The 20,577-nt window shown below is 43.4% G+C and overlaps 1 protein-coding gene across 2 annotated transcripts in view; it reads left to right on the top strand.

The window, feature by feature from the left end:
- Positions 1-20,577, top strand: part of RANBP10 (RAN binding protein 10) — a 59,591-nt gene that overhangs the window by 16,319 nt on the left and 22,695 nt on the right. For both annotated transcript variants that reach the window (XM_054296372.1, XM_054296373.1), the window contains one exon: positions 17,669-17,836. In XM_054296372.1, the coding sequence (XP_054152347.1) occupies positions 17,669-17,836 (168 nt within the window). The remainder of the gene's footprint in view (positions 1-17,668; positions 17,837-20,577) is intronic.

Consider the following 20,577-nt stretch of genomic DNA (forward strand, 5'->3'; position numbering starts at 1 on the left):
CAATATTGAGTGTTATCTTAAATTGAGTTACTGGTGTTGTCAATGCAGCCATGATGATTTCAGCAGATAATAGAGATTAAAGCTAAACTAATAGGTAATGGGCAAGATGAGGAGCTTTCAGACAGGCAAACTATTCTTTGTGTCTGAAAAGTAAGTAAGAAAATAATTTTGCATTTAATCTGTATACTCCACTTGACAAATTTACATGAAAGAATCTGAAAATGACAGGGTAATTGGGCTGTTGTCTTGTTTCTATTCTGTCCTTCTTCCCACTGAAAGGCTACAAAAATGTGATAGAGTGATATTTCCAGTTAAGATTGTTGCTTGTTTTGTTTGAAATGTGTGTTTTTTGGTTTGCTGCTAAGTTGGTCAAGTGGCTTCTTTTTAGAAATAAATAATTGGTAATCCTTCTTTGACAATATCCAATTTATTGAGCAAAATAACAATTTCTAGATATATATTGATGTAGTGACTTCTATGCCAGAAATCCTTACAACTGGGCTTGAAATTGGAAGTTTGTATTTGGTAGAAAGTAAATGTTCTTCAGATGCCAAAGTGAATGACAGCTGGTCAGTGGTGGGGACTTTTATGGCCTTGAGTGTTACTTCTGGTGAGGTTGTTTTAAAGGTGAAATCTGTGCTCAGCATTTATGGATGTTGGTGTCTGGAAAGGAGAATGTTTTGTGAATGTCCTAACAAAAGAAAGATCTGTCTTGGGGAGAATGCTTTGAATGACACCTGTGCTTCAAAGAATTTGCATCTTACTTCAATTTATATTTGTTAGTAATTGTTATGACAGCTGCACCAGTCAGTCCTGCTGTGTCTGCCCTTTCTCAGCCCTGATCCAGGTGGGTTGTGTGCCACGTACAAGGCAAAGCAGGAATTGAGTCCCATCATCTCCTGCCAGGGCTGAAGTTCTTGGAAAATGGATTGTTTGGTTGTTAATGGAGCCTGTTCTGTAAATGGCTCTGTGGTTTGTGTCATGGAAAGATGGGGGGAATGTTTTGTAGGCTTGGCCTTGCAGATGGTTGGTTGGATTATGCTGTTTTTAGGATTCCCCTGGGGTTACAGCACAGGTACATCCAGGGTTCGATGCTAACCAAGATGGTGTGTGCTGAATGTCTCAGGTGTGCTGTCCTGAAATTGAACAACCAGTGTAATTTCTTCTCTTTTTTTTTTTTTCCTTCCCCCTTTGGTGACTAAAACGTACCCAAACCACTTCTGATAAATGGCTTTAAAGCCCAGGAGTTACATGGGCAGCATTTGTGGCCAGTTTGAGTCAAAGTGCCTGTACACTGCTGTCATTTCTACAGTGCATGTGATGAATGTGGAACTCTTTTCTCTCAGTGAAATAAAGCATAAAGTGAACTTGAGACTTGAGATTGTACAATTCATTGCTAAATAAGCACTAATTTGATCTTCTGAACCTGTTGTTTGTTTGATCACATGCAGATTATGCTGCCAAGAGTCATTCTGTGGTCATAGTTAGGTCTCTCTCCAATCTGTATAAGATTAACTGCATGGCTCTGTATTACAGCTCAGTAATTATCTTCCTGGCTTTTGGACAGTGAGTGTGATTTTTTTTAATGTATATATATATTTTTTTTAGTATATTGTTGAAGTAACTGTAGTGAGAAACATTTCCAGGCTTAACTGTTATCAGGTCCTTCACAGCACAGAGTAAGTGAGAGCTCACAAAGAAGTGACAGACTTTGGAGTCTTGACTTGGCTTTGTGTCAGAGTGTAATTTTAACTTTTTGTGACCTGAAACCCTGCCAGGTTTCTCTCCTTAGACCCTTTCTAAGTCACTTCTGCTTTAACAGATCGATTTTCACTCAGTGTGCTGCCAGGGAGGTGTGTAACCACTACAAGTGGTGCTTGGGAGCCCAGAGCCTGGTACAGGAGCCAAAGCTGGTCCCTTTCTTGTTCCCAGTTTCACTGGGGATCCTTGGTGGCACCCTGGGAGTCCTAATTCAAAGCACAATCTTACTGCTGGGTTCTGTCTCAAACTCCTGTTCCCTCCACGAGGACAAACACTTTGGCCATACCCAGTTCCAAGTCAGGGCATTTGTGCTTTATTGCCAGATTTATTTTGGCTTAAACCCAGCTGGGTGCTGGAGGGGGTAGTGCTGAGCTTTGTCTGGAGATTACAAATGTGATTGGAGCCACATGAGCTGAGTTCCCTTAACTACCCCTGTCTGTATTGAGAATAGAGATTGCTTTTAATTGGAGAGTTCCCTGTCCATGTTCTACTCAGGGTTTCTTTGTGCTGTGCTTTGAAAGTCAGTCAGCAGGTCTGAAATAATTGTGGGATTATTATTAGCTACCAACTTTTGTGACCCTGACATATCTTGATTTAAAAAAAAAATTCAAGACATTTAGAACATTTACTAACAAGCATTCTGCTTTAAAGCAGTGGCTTTTAGTGAAATGTCTGCTCACTTCTTTCCCCACATTGTTTTTTTCATGTGTGCTCAGCATTTTGGTATTTGAGGATGAAATTACATGTTGCAGCTGAACTGATCTAACTCCATGTCATCAAAGGAGAGAAACCTGACCCTTCCCTCCTCTCCACCCCATCTGCACAGCCACTCTTCTGCCCTGGTACAAGCCTTTGGCTCTGGCACTTGTCACCTTGGCCAGGCCAGCTTCCAGGCCAGGCAGGAACCTGGTGGGCTGGTTCCTTCAGGAACCATGGAGACATGCTCTTACTTGTGCATCCTGCATGTAACAGATCAGTGTCCTTTTTTATTTTATTATTATTATTATTTAGGCCTCAGTCCAGTAAGTTTTCCTGAGCCCTGCTGAAAATGTGTTGGTGGTTTGCTACAGGTTTCACCAAACCTCCATAAAATAAGAGGATGATAAGTGTCCTTCCTTAACATGGGTGAGACTGCACACTGGGAGTGAGCCTCCCCTGCAGGTGATGTTCTGCATTAGTTCAAGTCTTCATGCTGTTGAGACATAACATTTCATTTGTTTGAGCTCTTTGGGACATAGAGCCAGGCAGAGAGGGAAGGGGGGGATGAATCTCTAAGGCAGCAGCAAGTTCTTGATTCAGCCTAAGATGTTGTGAAACCACACCCTTAGGCATACCCTGCTTCAGTTTCTCAAACTGCGCAGATAGGAGCTGACCAATCACTTTCAGAGACTTTAAACACCCTCTGGTTAATGAATGACCTGCCCTGCTGTGCAGCATTGTGCATGCTGCAGGGAGTGCCAGCTTTCACTCACCATTCTTTGGTTTTCTGAAACGTTGGTAATTTTTTCAGCTTGCTTTTTAAACAAAAAGATGCTATTCACTATCTGCCTGCTCCAAACTCTTTGTTAAAAGAACAAGGTTTCGAACTCAATAATATTTTATAGACTTGAATTAGTGTGCAGCCAGATAAATCAGGAGAATTTGGTGTACAGAAACCTTCTCCCTATTAGGGTTTGGCTTCTGGGTCTGTAGTGCTGTGAGCCAGGTCACCAAAACCAGAAACATTTTGTCCAGGTGTCCTGAGTCTGTTGTTCAGCCAAAGGTCCTTGAGAGCAACCCATTTATCTGGACATAAAATAGAAATGAGCTCTGGGAATTAAGAATTCCCCCTCTCTGTGAAAGCTGTCTTTCATCCTCCATAAACCAGTGTGTGGACTGGACTTTCCATTTTAGCTTTGTTTGGAGATCCTTTCCTTTGAATTTTCTTGCTGATAGGTTTCTGTTGACATTTGTAGGTAGGACTTTATTTCTTCTCAGCTTATCTTACAAGCTGTCAGAGGAGATGCAGGCAGGGGGAGCAAGACTGTTGAGGACTCTGTCCTCCTGTTCCTTTCTTTGAGAGGAAAAAGTTCCTTGTTTCTTCCTTAGGGATGTTCCCAGGGGTTTTTCATGCTGATGTGCTCCCCTCTGGGAGCTGCCAGAGAAGGGAGGCTGGGTAGGTGTTGTATCATAAAATAATAGGATGTCCCACACTAGAAGGGATTCACAAGGATCACTGAGTCCAACTCCTGGTCCTGCACAAGTAAAATTTTCATGGGAGGATATTTTTCCCATCAGAGTTGGGGATGGGTTTCTGCAGAGGTTCTGTATTTAGATTTTCAAACCTCAATTCCACCAGGATCTGGCAGCCTCATGTAACTCTTAAGTTAATCCTGCTACAAGTGGGAAGTTCTGCTAAAATCTTCCAGATTTTCCTTCTAGCCAGTTTTGGTCTGGTGTTGGTGCAGGGGCTTTTTGTTTGTTTGGTGATTTTGTTTTGTTTTGTTTCTTTTGTTTTCTGTGAATGCTATGGTATCTTTCTACTTCAAATGTGTTTAAGGAAGTTTTCAGTTTATGCTTTGGCTTGTCCCTTTCTGTGACTGACAAACAAAGGACCTGTGCTAAAGGACTCAGTGCCAGTGCTAAATGCAGTAATTATAGAAGCTGAGACCTCACCAAATCATCTGATCTGAAGTGAATTCAATTAGCATTAGTCCTGCCTGACAGGTGTGTGTCTAAACCAGTCTTTCATTATTTTTCTGGCAACTTCTTCCAACACTGTCCTTGTGTTGGAAACTTTTCCTGATGACAAAGCTGAATGTCCCATGTAGTCTGAGTCTATTCTTGGATCACGTGGAGGTGGAAAATAATTAATTTCTTTCCTCTTTGTAGCTCTATACATGAAAACCTCTATCAGTGCTTTGTGGTTTTCTCTCCAAATCATACACCCCTGGCTCTTCACCCTTCCCTGTTTGTCAGGTTTTCTTGATTTATGACAACTTTTGTAGATGTTTTCTGAAATTTAATCACTGGCTGTATCACAAGCACTGGATGTATCACAAGTATCTTACTTTTTATAGTAAAAGAAAACATTAAAATTCAGAGCAAGTTCAGGAAGTGGCTCTTATCCCGTCTTGCAAACAAGGGCAAAGGAAAATCCTTGCCAAGCTTTCACAATTCTTATGGCTTCAGCAGAAAAGGGGAAGAAGCTGCATGGTTACCTGGGGAAAAAAGGCTTTTGTCTTCTAGAGCAATCAGTAAAAGCCCTGAAGTATGGGGTTAAATGCATGAGCAGTATGTGGCACACAAACAGTGAATCAGTCTGCTCTCTTGGCTGCATCAGCAACTTGGACACACTGCTTGATTTTCTGTCCTTAGAAGTAATTTCTATTAAGTTTATTTATTTATGCAGCTGATGAAGCTCTGGCTTGTAGTACCTTATGGTGTTTGTCCTGCTGCAGAGCTCTTTCAGAGCTGTCCTTAAAAACAGTTGTCCAAAAAGGCACGTGGGATTTCCAGAGGGTGTCACAGCAAAGCCTTGGACAGGTGCTGGTTCCACATCCAGCTGGCTGTGCCAGTTCCTGTCCACAAAATTGCTTGTGCCTCTGGTACCCTCTAATTTATCCTATCAAACCAGTTTGTGGGGCTGCATGTGGAATGGGTCACCTAATTGGGTTAATAAGAATGGGTGGGGGGCACTGCTTCACTCTGGGCTTGTTATTAACTTGGCTCTGTGCACTTGCCTGGTTCATCACAGGTAATGCAGGTTGAAACTGCTCCTTTGGGAAACTTTATTCTCCTGAATCACGTGGTTAACAGTGGTCAGAGGTTGTTTTTGATAGAGGTATGTGTTGAAAACCTCAATTAAATTTCCTCCCAATTAACAGTTTTCCTGATGATGGAGACATTTTTATCATTTTTTTCAGTCTTTCCAGGCATAGTGGGCTGAAGCTAACTTGGCTGGTTTGTCTCCCTGAATTTTTATTTAGGCTGAGAACTCCTGAAACTTCACTTGGGTAGCCTTTTGCTGACTTAACTGCTTTTTACCTGAAAGCATAATTTGTACCTCCTAAGAGGTCATCAGTGTGTTTAGAAATGGCAAATTTTAGCACTGCACAGTGGAAGAAAAGAGAGCAAAGTGTGTCACTGTGATGGGTCAGCTCTGGAATTATTGAATCCATTTGTGCAGAATGGATTTTTAAAAAAATTCCTCAGCACATAAGAGCTCATGTGGGTGGGTGAAGATGATTGTGGTGCATAGAACAGTGGTGGATAAAAAACATACGCTGCCAAGAAAAAATACAGGTTACAGCAGATTGGAGGTTTCTGGCCTTTGCAAGTCAGAGCCTTTTTGATTTACCTACCTGACTCTCTTATTTTTGGAGGAGGGATTTATTTATGTAAGTGAATCTCCTGGCTGTCACCACTGCCTGTAGTTTTATTTACATCTTTGGTTGTGCTACCCCTGTTTCTTCTAAACTAAACTGCAAGATGCACTCCAGAATCACAGTTAGTGCACTCCAGCCTCTAATAAGAGTTCAGTCCAAAACACAAGGCTAAGCAATAAAGCCTACCCAGCCCCATTTGAAAAAAAAAATTTAAAAAATCTCATATGGGAGGAAGTGTCCTGAGACTGGTTTAGGCTGGTTGTTTCTTTCTTGAATCTGCTTTTACTGTACTGCACCATCTGCTATTTTCAAAATAGCTTTTATTTATTTTTTTTAATTTAAGTCAAAATTAAGGTCATACTAAGGAAATTAATGAGAAATTTGGGCTTCTTGTAATAAAACAAAAGGATTTGCTTTGAACTTAAGCTTTCACATACTTTTAGTGTTAAGATTTTTTTTTCCTCATATGGAATCAATCTTGTGTTCAGTGTATGTAAAATGCCATCATAGGAAAGTAATCTGAGGAGCACCTAATTTTTGTTTATCTTGGGTATACACAACTCATTAAATTTTCTTTCTTCATCTTCACTCTGGATTCTGTGTGTACATGTATTCTATGTGTATTTTAATGGCTGTCCTGCTGCATCATATGTTGAAGAATCTGAGTTCCTCTGGGATTGCTTAACTCACTCTCATCTTTTCTCTTCCTGCTTCTACTCTCTGCAGATCAGCTGAGCACCTTTTAAAATTAAAATTTAAACCCACTAAATTTTTAAAATTTGAAATTTTAGAATTCTTAAAATTATATAATCTTTATTTTTAAAAAATGAATTCTTTGTGTCTTTGGGGATCTTTGTCGTTCATGGTTGATTTGTCCACTGCCCATCAACTTCAGCTGAGTTCCACTGAACTGCTCAGTTGTTTTGTCATCCCATGGCAACTTTGTCTGTTTTCAATCATTTTCTGAGTTTGTGCTGAGTTCACCTGACTGCTCAGTTGTCTTCTCATCCTATGTCAGCTTTCTCTTTTTTTCAATAATTTTTTCAGTTTATGTGCTGAGTTCACCTGAACTTGTATGAAAATTCCAGCTTGAGATTGAAACAGATTTGTTGTGTGCCCTGTGCATTCACTCACATCCCATCTTTGTCTCTTAGAAGAACTGGAAATTCTTTCTTCCCCGTTCTTCAGTCTTTCAGGGCTCATTAAAGGGCTGTCTGACCAAAGCTGCCTCCTCACAGCTGCTGTGTTTGGGGTGTTGCCCTGCAGTGCTTATCATGGTCCCAGCTTGGTGGGGTGGGTGTGTTTTGGAGACGAGCCTGGTGCTCAGGGCCGATAGGGCTGAGCTGCTGTGGCAGGGGGGTGGGACAGATGTGGCATCTCCACGTGCTGAGGGTGACACCACAGGGATCAGGTCCCCAGATGAGGTCATACCTGATGCTATCAGCTGTGTTCAGAGCTGGAGAGTAGCTAAACCAGCTCCTGAACCACAGAATTGGGATGAATTACCTTCTGAATTAAGATTAAATTTAATGCCATGTTTTATTTGTGGATATGTATATGAAAGCTAGGACTGTATACAATAAAAGTTCCTGCATTTTCCCTTTCTGACTGACTTCAGGTCATGTGTTTGCTCATATTGATTGTAATGATTGTCCTGCCTGCAGCCAGCTGCCCATTTGGTTGGGTTTATAGTGAAGTGTTGGGTTTCTTGCCTCTCTTTTTTTTTTCCTTTAGTCTGTTCAGTTAGACTGGCTTTGGGCACCCAGCCTTCAGGTTTGACTGGAGGAGCAGACTGAGGCTCCAGCTGAGCTCTCAGAGCTGTGCCTCACCCAGAAGTAGTTTGGAAAGTGCTTTGCCATTTAAGTTGAACAAAACCATCCATCAGTATTTCAAGACAGTAATCCTGGCCTTGGAAAATAACCAGAGTGTTTCCACTGGTCATAAAGTGCTCAGGCATCAGTGTGGGTATGTGATTCTTAGTGCTGGCCTGCACTTTTCCGTGCCCTGATTTCTGTGCTGTGTCTCTTTCAGAGCTGGGCTGGCCTCTTCAGAGGTTCTGTGCTCTGTCCTCCTGCACCATGTCCCAGAGATGTGTGGTATGGCTGTGCTGGAGCCTTTGCAAGGGTTCTCTGTCATCCAGCAGGCTGTGTTGGTTGTGTGCCTTGTGAAAGCAGAGTTTCCAAAGCAGGGCAGAGATGGCATTGCACAGTGGGGTTTGGCCTTCACCAGTGCCACAGGTTGCATCTCCAGCTGTAGCACAGATTATGGAAAATCTAGGTATTTTAGTGACAGCTAAGAGTTGATTGGCACTTCAGAGACAGCAGTTTAGCTGTCAACACAAGTTGTAATCACAGAACTGCTTGTTTTTCAGATTAAAACAAATTCTTTAATGTGGCTGTACCTATTATTTTGGATAAAAGGTGGCATCAACATAGGGCTCAGTTTCACTACAACTCAAATTGCTGGGTAGCAGCTGTTTCCACTAATGGATACATATGATCCTCTTCAGAAAACCCTGTTGCTTCACCTTGATTAATATGGAAAGTATTTAAGAAACCTCAGTTTAGAATCTAGAAGTCTTTGTTGCAACCTCTTAACATCAGGAGGTGTATTTCTTCTGGAAGACTTCTCTCTCCATAAGGTCTTGTGTTTAGATAAGTGGGTTTTTGTTTGTAATTTTCTTAGCTCATTAAATACCATTTTAGGGATTGTTTTTACTAGTAGCTGGACATGAACCCCCTGCTTTCTGCAGTGATCACCAACATTTCTTTTGGCTGAGTCACTAAACTGCCCTGCCTTGATGTGTCTGTAGAATGACTCTTGCCCATTACCTTGCAAGACTTTGCTGGAAGTGTCTTAATATTTTATAAAGGTGTTCTTGCCCCTCAGCTGAAGGTTGAGAAGTTGGCCCATAAATGAACATGTGAGTGAATTATTTAGTATGATGAGATTTGAAGCTGTATATGTGATAAGCTTTTGATTGTTGTTCCTTACCCCTTCCACTAAATAGATAAATGGAAAGGCTCCTCATCTGACTCCCCATCCCTGTCCTGCATTATTGTGTATCCCTGCCCTGTGTCCCACCTTCTCCTCTGTGCTGTGCCAGGGAATATGTTTGATACAATAGTGCAGTGGTGACCTGATCATGCTGGAGAGCTTTTCCTTTGTTTGCAGAAACAGCCTGTTCTGTGGCTGTGCTCTTCACAGGGCTGAAAATGGCTCCAAGCACATCTTGACCTCTCTGGTGGAGGGAAACCCAGATCATGTTCTGACTCTGGCAGAAGATGGAACCATCAAGGTTGTAAGTTAGGAGGACTTGCCATCTTTATTCACTCAAGGAAGTATGATTTTTATCTTGATTACTGTATTCTGTGGTGAGGTACATGCTAAGTAATAGTGAAATGGACTCCTTACAAATTTCTGGGGCTGGTGGAACAGACCTTTCCTGTTGAAAAGGTATTGCCTGTGTTGCAGCTGTCCAGAGCCTTCTGGTTTTGTTTTCTAGCTTGTGAGTCAATGGGTAGTGCCACTTTATAAAATGTTGTAGTTGTGGTTTGATGTTTTTTTGAAGGCCGGTTTACATGCAGTGAGTGGTTGTTAATGGTAGGACTTGCTGATCTGGTCTAAAAATCACTGTGCCAGATCAATATTGTGAAAAATTGAATTCTACGGTGCTGCTCTGCTTATTGTCTCCATGGTGGATCAGGCAGTGCTTGTTAGCACCCACATTCTGCTCAATCTCTCAGACTCTTGAGTCATACTGATTTTTGGGTCACAGTGTCCTTTTCTTCCTGCTCACTGTTAATATGAGAGAGATGTTGTGATTCCTTTTTTTTCTTTTTTTCCTCTCCTTTGGATTCTTGCCACACAAGTCTTGCTGTGAGGATTTGGACTGAATTTTGTCTCTTTTGCAGTTGCAAGTACTTTATTAAAAAACATGGACTAGCTTCTGAGCAAAAGCTGCAGCCAGGCCTGCCAAGGGTCCTGCACTCAGTGATGAGCATCATCTGCTGTGTCTGCAGGGGCCAGGCTGGCTCTGCTTGCTCTGCTGGGACCTGGGGTGAGGGGGAGGCCATAAGCAGCAGTGCCTGGCTGGGCTGTGTGTAATGCTGTGCTGCTCCATGGCCCTGTGCAGGATTCAGTGGGATACTGCAAGGGTTATGGACCTGAACCCACCCAGCCCCTGCTTAGGGAAGTTTGTGCTCCATGGGGTGAAGTGGTTTTATTCTCTGTACAGGCATTGGTCCTGTAGTGCAAGGTTTAGCCTTCTACTGTATTAATTCATTTTGCCACCTTGTAGAAGAAACAGAAGCTGGTTGGGGATGTTTCTAGCTAGGGCTTCTTCATATCCCTGGGTAAGTGGGTTTTAGGGTCTTTTTTTTTTTTTTTTTCTTTACCCTTGACATATTCTGGGCAGATGTCCAGGCCCTTGAAGCTGTGCCAGGGAGATGCTGTAATGTGTTGAGCACGCTGTTCCCTGCTCCTATTCCTGTCCTGCAGTTGGTGTTGTGACTGTACCTAGACAGTTGTCCATGCCAGGCTGTGCCACCCTGTGCCCACATCCCCAGTGCTGTAACAGAGGGTGCTGTGGCCACTGAGCAGCTGTTTTTGTAGGCTGAGTATGGGAACAGAAGGATGTGTTGCAGCACTAATAACTGATTTGATTCTAAAGCATGATTGAATAAAGGAAAGCAAAGCAACCACCCTGCTCTCGCCAGAACATGTGATGTGTGTGCAGCTTCACAGGGCTGGGCATAAATGCTGTAAAACTGAGTGACAGCTGAGATGCTCCAGCATCTCAAATACTTCTTGAGGCAGCAGTTTTCTCATGGCCAGGCATGTACAGACTTCTCAAGCCCAGGCATTTGGTTTCTGAGGCTGTAGGAGCACCAGAGCTTGTTGAGCCTTCCTTTTGCTGGGAGTAAAGGCATGTGATCACTGATGTGGACTGATGTACACCAGAGGCACATCCACTTGCAGAGCCAATCCACTGGAAGATGGAGTCATCAGTAGAGGGTGGTTCTGCTTCTCCTGTGGTTCTGGCTCCTGTCCCATGTTTATGGTTTCCTGTCCCTGCCTGGGACTGCTCAGCCCAGGATGGTGTAGAACCAACATCCAATTTCTCTGTGCACCAGATTCCATCTGTTCAGCCTATGTTGAATTTACCTTCCCCTCCCCTGACCTCATGCTCTGCTGCTGCTAAAGACCTATAGCTGGCTGAGCAATAGCAGCCTTCTCAGCACAATGCATGGTGCTGGAACACCTCCTGCCTCCAACTGCATCGTGGTCCAGCAGCAGCTCTGGGCTCTGCTGCTGCCTCCACCCTTCACATCCCATTCCCCAAGCACTGGACAAGCAAAGTTTGTACATCTGTTTCTGCTGGACTTTGGATTCAATAAATCTTATAAAATAATTTTGTTTGGTTTATTTCAGTGTGTTGACACAAGTTCTTGTCCCTTTGCAGCTAGTGTTTGCACACCACTTGCCCTGGCATGGGCAGCTGTGGGAAGCTAGGATTGCTGGCCAGGGGAGTGGGAAGAGGAATGCCACAGGCAAAATATTGGACAAGAATAGAGAAGGGAGAAAAATGAAAAGTGTTCCAAAATATGAAAGAGAGAAACTTTGGAAAGATTGTAGAGTGGTCACTGGGGTCTGTCCTGAAGAGTAAGTCTCAAACTCTCCCATTACTCATGATATAACAGACACAAACCTTATTTACAAATCTTCATATTCCTTCTGAGGAACTTCCATCTGGCCTTCATATGCCCAAACATACTCCACCATTCCTTCCAGCTTCAGATGCCCCAGGTATCCCTGACTGCAGGGAGGTCAGCACTGAATGTGTGGTCAGCAAGGCCCTGCCCTTTGCAGCAGCTTCTGCACCCATGATGTTGAATGCTTGAATGCTAGAATGTGTTTCTCCTTTGGAATGTTCATGGGCAGGGAATAGTCCATGTGGCAGTGACAGTTCATCTCTCTGCCAACATCTTCAGCCCAGCAAGTGCAGAGCAGGAAGAGTCTGATGTGTCTGGCTGTAACTCACTGGAAAAGTGTATTTTCCATGATCACTGGGCCTTGTGTGTCAGTCTTTGGCATGTCATCAGAGGGGATCTCAGTACAGATCCCTCTGGGTGTTGGCTTCCCTGTTCCCTTGTGCCCAGTGGCAAGTTTGACATGTTTGAACCTTGATGCACTCAGGGCTGTCATCACTTGGCTTTCTCCTCCACCCTGTGTGAACAAAGCATCAGGCCAAAAAGGCGTGGTGAAAATACTGCCCTTGGTAACTTGAATCAGGGCATCATCCATCCATCCATCCATCCATCCATCCATCCATCCATCCATCCATCCATCCATCCTCCAGCTGATGCTCCACACTTTGAAGGCTGAGCAGCTTATCCAGGTCCTGCTTTACCAGGGTGTGTGATGCAGCCGTGATCCAGTTCTGCCCAGAGCCTACCAGCAGTTCTGTGTTCATTGCTGGGGCTCATGAGGCACAGAGCTGAATCACCAGGTTATTTCCCTGGTGCTGAGGTGTAAATGGTCACCCAGCTCAACAGAACCACTTCCCACTTGCTGCCTTCTGAGGTAGAGTCTGGTCTCAGGTACAGAAGTCAGGATCTGACCAAAGAGTCAAGAGCAAAGCAAGGCTGACATTGAGTGGGAAAGGTGAGATTGAGCAGGGACAGATGTAGGACAGTCAGGGATAGTAGTAGCACACTACATCTAACTCTAGTGCTTGCTTAAGGGTGAGTGTTTATCAGTTTATCATGTAACTGTGTCCTGAAGTAACTCAAGTCCTTTCTGCCACGTGTCTGGCATTGCATAATTCTGACCTGTTTATCAAGCAGCAGCAATGGAACTCGCTGTTCATTTTTTCCCCCTATGTGTTGGGATCAAGGTAGTCTGCCAAGAAGGTCAGCATATCAACTTTTTCTTGTTGGCAGGCCAAGCAGAGCTTCAGTTTGGTGTTGAGCACACAAAAATGTCCTCCCAAGCCCTACTCATGGGTTTTTTGGTTTTTTTGCTTCTAGTTCTTTGATTGCACAATCTGAGCTATTCTGCATCTTGTTGGTAAATATATGGGTATATTTTGGGTTTGGGTCTTGAAGGGTTCAATTCAAAGGGATGTAAATTTAACCTCTTTTTGCTCAGTAGGTTGTGATTCTCTATTTGCATGTTCAAAGTGCTGTCTTCAAAATGAGTTGTAGTGAGAACAATCTTAGAGTCAGGACCTTGAGGTTCTGCTTTGACCTTTCTGTTCTCTGCCTGTCTCCCCTATTTAAAATGATTTTGAGCTTTTGAAGTGAGGATGGGGAAGGGAAAGGAAAGAAGGAAAGAACTGTAAAGAAGGACCCTGCAGCCACTCTAGCCCACTTGATTTCAGTCTGTATTGTCCATCAGGAGTCCATGACCAGGGTTTTATAAGAAAAAGCACATTCTCCAATTTGGTTCAGAGTTCTGAAATTTTGAGAGGAATCTGCACTTGCACTTGAGAATTTTTAGACTTGGCCACAACTGCATGTGGGTGCTGGGTGTCCTTTGCTCTAGACATGGCTATGACCAAGAGACCAAAATGGGATGTTTTAAGCAGCCTTGTTGGAATGAGCTACCAGTCACAAACTGACAGTGCCTGGGTTCTCCCAGAGTTTTCTTAGGAGCAGCTGCCTGCTCCTCTCTGTCCTGGGATGGGCTGCTGGAGCTGCTGAGGATTGTGAGGTTGAGGATGGTGAGAGGTGCTGGGGGGAGCCAGCTGAGGTGACACACCCCAACAGGGAGGTGCACATGAGAATGTGTGCAAAGGGAGCAGTGATGCATTTTGGAGTGATGACAATGACTTCATGGAAACATCAGGTCAGTGGTGAAAAGGACAATGAAGGGAAAGTGCTGGGATTAACATTTAGAAGATTTGGGAGCAGTGCAGAGAATAACTGCAGCTTGCTCCCCTTCTCCATGGGGCACCTTCATCTCCATTCTCACAAGCAACACTAAATCCAGAGAGGGTTCAGATGATGATGGTCAGAAAAGCAGGAAATAGCTAAATAAGTTAGGAGTCATCAGCCTGGAAAAGGGATCATTATGGGGAATTCTGCAGAGGTCTGCATACTGATGTATGTTGTGGAGACACCAAATCCATTGTTTGTCATCCTCTCCTGTGCAAGAACTACAGGATATATCCAAGTAGTAGGAGGCACATTTTCACTGCTTTTAGTTACACTGTCGAACTCCTTGCAGGACACACTGAATGATGTGAGTGTTTATATGTTCTTAATAGAGGATTGAACAATTTAATGGAAACAAAATCCTTCCAGGAGTACTGAGTGAACAGAATCTCCATCTGGCTCAGTCTGTCTGTGCTCACAGGTGGTTGGAGAGTGGTATTGCTGTTCAGTCAGGGTGTGATTCATGCACATCCTGTACTTCTCCTGTCTCACTTCTTGAAGAGCATCCTTGTCCAGGCTGACCCCTATCCCACAGGGACAGCCATTGTAGGAGCATGTGGGGGTCACCTTCTCTCTGCCTTCCAGCAATTTCTGCAGTACTTGAGTATAAGTGGCACAGAGGTTAAAGTGTCAGGAGAATTGGCAGATGCAGCTGTGGGGAGGGATTTCAAGAAGTTCTGATTCAGTCCTTATTAAAACACTGCTGGATTTTGTAGAGGAAGGAGCTGTTGAGTCACTGGAGGCTCCAAGGGTGTCGTGGGAGTCCCAGAGGAGGCTGTAATATGCTGGACCCATTCCTAGGTGGCGATAGCAAATTGTTAATGGTGCAGGAAAAGCCCAAGTTTTCAGGAAGTGTTTTGAGAAAAGTTGGAGTCTGTGTTTTTAAAATACATGTGATGAGTTACTCCCCACTCTGCTGGTAATCCAGGGTAATACCAAATGCTTTCAATAGGGATACACAATTTAAATCAATAGGCCCTGAAAACTTTGACCTAGAAGTACCAGAAGTGCTGATTCTTGTTTTTAATTCAGATTATTAGGAAATTTCAGAAGGCTGGCTGAAACTGGCCAGTACTGGAATTACCCGTATGCCACTGCCCTCATGTTTATTTTGGGCAGAATTTTAGGAATAGAGATCTGTTTTTTATTAATAAATAACTTAAGGTTTGACATATGATTAATGCCACTCAGCTGATGTTTACAGTGAGTACAGTAAGTTCACTCAAACAACTGTGGTTTGTTGTTTAAGATGACCATGGTGATGTGATAAGGCTGACAGTGTAGATTTAAAGCCCCTGGTGTGGTGCCAGGTCCAGGTTCAGCACCACACAACATTTGAGTTGAAAAAGTAAACTCTGTGTAACATCAGCAAAGTGCTGGGTGAGCAAATTTCTTTAACTGATTATGTTAGTGGTTTTGTGGGGAGAATAAGATTCAAAACAAGCTTTTTCCAGGCATTGTTGCTGTAGGTACCACGTTTGTCATTGTGTTCAAGGTCTTTATTCAGTCCCTTTTCACTGGAGTTCCCCACCACCATTGGTGCTTCAGCAAGAACTGACACTGTGAAGCTCAAGCCTTAAAAGAATAGGAGGAGGGTTTTTTCAGTAGGATCAGCTGTGATCTGTAGGTAAAGAAACCTTTATTTCTCACACTGCAGAACCAGTAATGTCTGCATTGGCCCAAGCATTTAGTGAGCTCATCCTCATGGTGGGACATGCTGTTGTATTTTCTATGGGAGCCTTACCCAGTGCATGGTGTGTGAGCACTTCACTGCTTAGATGCAGCTGATGACGAGTTCTTGGTAGGTGCTTTGTAATGCCAGGAATGTTTTGTATGCAGAAGATCTAAAAGTGTGTATTTGGATTGTATTATGAGTACATTAAGAGATAAATTGATTTATCATCTGAATTATAACTTCTCAAAGCTCCATTAGAGAAGTTCTGAATTGACACTCAGGTAACAGGTCTGGTTTTGGGGAGACTAAAATAATAGATCAGTGATGGCAACAGAGCAAATAAAAGGGATAGTGGAAAGGAGCCACAGTTTCAAAAATATTTCAATGATATTTTTACTGGATGGAGTCTTAGCAGTGAAAGTTTGACAACAGACTCTAGAGCCCCTATCACTTCCTCCTTTGTTTTGGCAAGTCAGTTTGGCATTGTTTTGTGCTTGCTGAGGGTGCTGCCTGTGCTGTTGTCCCTGTCTCTCAGGAAGATTTGAAACGGGACTGGTGCTACTGTCAGCAGCTTGTTTGGAGCTGATCCGAGGGGAGGCAGAGCTGGCTCTTGGGACATCTCAGTCTGTTCCTGTTGGATGTGTGGGACTAAGTACAGGAAATTACTCACCATTTCTAGGCTAGAATTTGCTGGGAATCCTTCATGCCTTTCACTCCCAAAGTTTGCTCAGAGGTCCAAAATCTTGGACTGTGGCATGTTTCAGTTTTGCTTCATTCCCTGACTTTCCCACTGGCATTAATTTAGTGTGGTACAATAAGCAGGGCCTTAGACATGCACTGACTGTTTTGTGCTTCTGTGAGAAGCCCTGAGCATGTGGGTGCTGGTGCCTCAGTGTTGTAGCACTATTTTTCAAGATTGAATTTCTGGTGCCCTCATCTTGTTGTTGGCTTTGGAGGAAAATCCTGGCTCACAGAAGTGCTCCATCCAGCCCACCTTCACAGGGCTCTGCTCTGTAGTTCTCAGGGTGCTCAGTCTCTTTGTGCCTCATTGCAGGATGTGCATTTCCTGCACAGTCTCTGTGTTTCTTACACAGTCCCTTTGCCTGAGCCATTGCTCCACATTTAACAGAATCTGCAGCACCCTTGGCTGTGTAAGGTCAGCAGATGGCCAAAGCACCTTCTTTGCTTCCCTAAGGATCCAGCCATATCCATATAAAAAACACAGGTGTCTGTTTTTAATGTTGTATCACTTTATGGAAGAACTCTGTCTGTCTGTGAGATGTGGCTTTGATTGTGCCATTCAGAGGAATGATCCAAATGAAATTACTGGGATATATAGAAAAGAACAACTGGGCAGGGTACAGCTGTAACCCTTAGCACAATGTTATTGGCAGAAGAAATAAAAGATATTAATAAAAGATATTAATATTAGTACTGACCACTTTGCATTGAACTCCCCTTTGACATTTGAGGGCTGTGTTTTAAGCTGTCTGCAGAATGGGAAATAATGTATCCCAATGGAAACATAGAAATCCTTATCAAATAAAGATTTAAGGATGCAAAAATTGCCTCTCTCCATTTCTTACACCTGTCACAGCACTTACAGACAAAGCTGAAACTGTCTGAGAATTATTTTGTTAAATGCTTTTGTGGGAAGAATTTGGTTTTGGGAAACACAAGTGTTTTACAAAAGGAGTTTGCTTCACCTCAGGTAAGATAAAAGAGAAATGTGTTGAAATGCAAATGGTGTGTTCTGATTAATTTCTTTTTAGTTACAGGTATGTGAAAATTAATATTGGGATGAATCAGGAGTGGCAATCAAATTTATAAACTCCCACAGAAAACGGTGTCCTGAGGGTTGTAGTGGTTCCATGTGGTTCTGCTGAGCTGGCTTCACTGCTGTCCTGTTCTTTTGCCTTTTGCAGGATGGGATAAACATTCTTATGGGTACCATGGAGATGATGGGCACTCCTTCTGTTCCTCGGGGACAGGGCAGCCCTACGGCCCCACGTTCACCACTGGAGATGTCATTGGCTGCTGTGTCAACCTCATCAACAACACCTGCTTCTACACAAAAAATGGCCACAGTTTAGGTGAGTGAGGGTGTTCTCAGGAGTGGGATGCTCCAGCCCTGCTCTTGCTGCTGTTTAATACTTGGCTGTATTGTAACTCTTGTCCCACACCTGTGAGTAAGGTTTAAATGGCAGAGGAAAAGAGCCCTCAGCAGCTGTCAGCAGTTGTAAATTGGCTCCAAGGCAGAAATGCTTCCAGCAGGTAAAATGGTTTAGATATGTTAGAATTTCATCCACAGCTTCTTCTGCTTTCCTCTGCTACTGCACAGTAGGTGGGAGGTTGGATAAGATGTCTGATGGCTGGACAAGAGGGAAAGAAAGAAGTGGGAAGTTTAATTAGTGTTTTGTTCAGCTACCTACAAAGGCACAGTACTGGTGTCTTCATTTTTGAAGGGACTTGTCCATCTAAAAGCCTCAACACATTGGTCTGAGCATTCCCAAAGCCAGGCATTAATTCTGCACAAGAGTGGTCTGAGTTAAGCATTGAGCTACAATGTGGTTCATTCCACACTTGTTTCAGTAACTGTCTTAAAGTTAAGGACTAAAAATTTTGCCCAAATTAATACCTCAGATATTTCTTTCGTATCTTATTTGTCTAAAATAGAAATTTTTGACCATTTCCCCCTAAAATACAATTTTCTTGGATGACATGTTCTCCACCCCAGATAAATTCTTGTCTTTTTTTTTTTAACACATAAGATGTGCAGTAAATTTTTGTAGGTTCATCTCACTTTTTGTACTGGGATTCATTTGATTTGGCAGGGAGGGATGAGCATTCCTTTCCTTTGCTTCTCCTTGCTGTGTCAATTCTAGTTTGTTGAATTCAAGATTAAATTGGTAGAAAAATACCAAAAATACCCTGCTCAAGACACTTAACAGAGCAAAGATGTTTTGAGTTACTGGCTGGGCTGACGGAAGGAGTGGGATTGGAGTGCAGTGTGTGCCTGGAGAGTAGAGGATTTCTGGTGAGCTCTTGGGAACAGTGCTGGGCTCCCCAGTGTTGGAGAGAGAGGGACTTACTGGAGAGAGTCCAGCAAAGGGCTGCCAAGGTGATGGAGGGCTTGGAGCATCTGTCCTGGGAGGAAAGGCTGGGCTTGTTCAGGCTGCCCATGTCAGTGCAGTACTGCTGAGACAAGTAGAGGCTTGAAAGCAACAGCTGATATTGTAGAGCAGGAGCTTTTGATTAGGAGTGAGACAAGACAGAACAAGAGAAACTGAGGTAATGAAATAGTTAAAAAGATTTCACAAAAGGTCTCCTGTTAGTTGCTGTCCTTGATTTTTAGCCTGTATTTTTCTGTAGTGGTTTGTGCTGTGCTCCTCTGGATGTTTTCTGTTGTTTAAGTGGGTGCTTTTCCAGCCTCACTGTTTTTCAACCTGATGGGGCTGTTACTTTTCATCATAACAAAAGTGTGAGAGTCAGGAGGAGGCCAGATCCTCTGTTTAATGAATACAAGTTTGTTCATTTGCTATTTAATTTCTTTCTAATAACCAGAGTCTCCACTGTATAATCTGTATCAGTTGCAAAGTTGCTGCTTTCTCCTTCTCTGTTTTGTACCCAGGACTGTGCCCGGGTCTCTGGGCAGATGAAGCCAAATAAAGAGCCCAGTTCAGTAACTTCTGTGTTACCTTTTGTCATTACCACCCTCTGATTCTTTGCCTCGTGTCCTTGCTCAGAGATTTGTTTGGTTTGGGACATTCAGAGTTCTTTACAGCAGAGGAGTTATCTAGTCTTCCTTTCTGAAACTGAAGTGTTCCTTTTCCTTCAAAGATGGGGCTTTTTTGGATGGAAAGCTTGTGTTTTTCTAATCTGACATTGAATGACCCCTTGAGGAACAGCCTACCCCAGTGCTGAACAATGCCAGTGGGAAGAAACAGGAAAGGTAACAAGAAAGTTACCATGCTTAGAGAACAGCATCATTTATAAGCATTGCTGTCCCCTGGGTGTCCTCTTGAGCTCTTCAGATGTACAAGACATGAGCTGTCTGAGAAAAGGACAGGGAGAAGCCTCTCCTTAGCATTCACAGCTGGCTCCTGTGTGTAGCAGCTTTTCTTTGAGCTGCAGTGGCACAATGGTTGTACTGGGAGAGATGGTGTGGTTAGAGGAGACAGGGATGGAAGTGCAGAATGGAGCAGCAGAGCTCAGGCCTTGCTGGGTGACCCCACAAAAGCTGCAGGAACATTTTACTGCCTTTTTACAAAAGCAGAACGAAAACCTCATCTGAGGGGGCTGTTGGTGAGGGTCAGCAGTGTCTGTGTGTGTCACTGATAAAGAAACAGCATCCAGGAGAAATAAATGCTCCTATGCTGAGGAGAGGAGCCCTTGGCCAGGGATTACACAGCTCCTCCTGGGCACAGAGCAGAGGTGTGAGCAGGGGGTCAGGCAAGTGTCAGCAGAGGAACCAAGACCAAATGGAGGCAGGAGCAGTGATTTGTTTGGAAGTCAGAATGTTTTCTTCCCTGAAAAAAGCAGCTCCTTGAAGGTCTTGAACTTCCATGATATTTAGTGCTAACCTGAGAATCTCATTTCTGTGTTGTGTAGACCCAGGGTTTACCAGGAAGGGGATGAATTTGAGTTTTTTAGGTGTTCCCTGACATGAAGCTGTGGAAGCCATGTGTGTCTCCTCCTAGGAGATGAGGTAATTGTGCAATCCTACTGCAGATGCCAAGAATATTCATGAGGCTAATCAGCCCCTTTGTGAGGCCAGTTAGCTTGAGAAGCAGCGTTTCAGAGTTTGAATTTGTCTTTCTTTTGATGGAATTAC

This window comes from Melozone crissalis, unplaced genomic scaffold, assembly GCF_028551555.1.
Source record: "Melozone crissalis strain CALT ecotype California unplaced genomic scaffold, PUWL_Pcris_2 ptg000007l_1, whole genome shotgun sequence".
Classification (NCBI taxonomy): domain Eukaryota; kingdom Metazoa; phylum Chordata; class Aves; order Passeriformes; family Passerellidae; genus Melozone; species Melozone crissalis.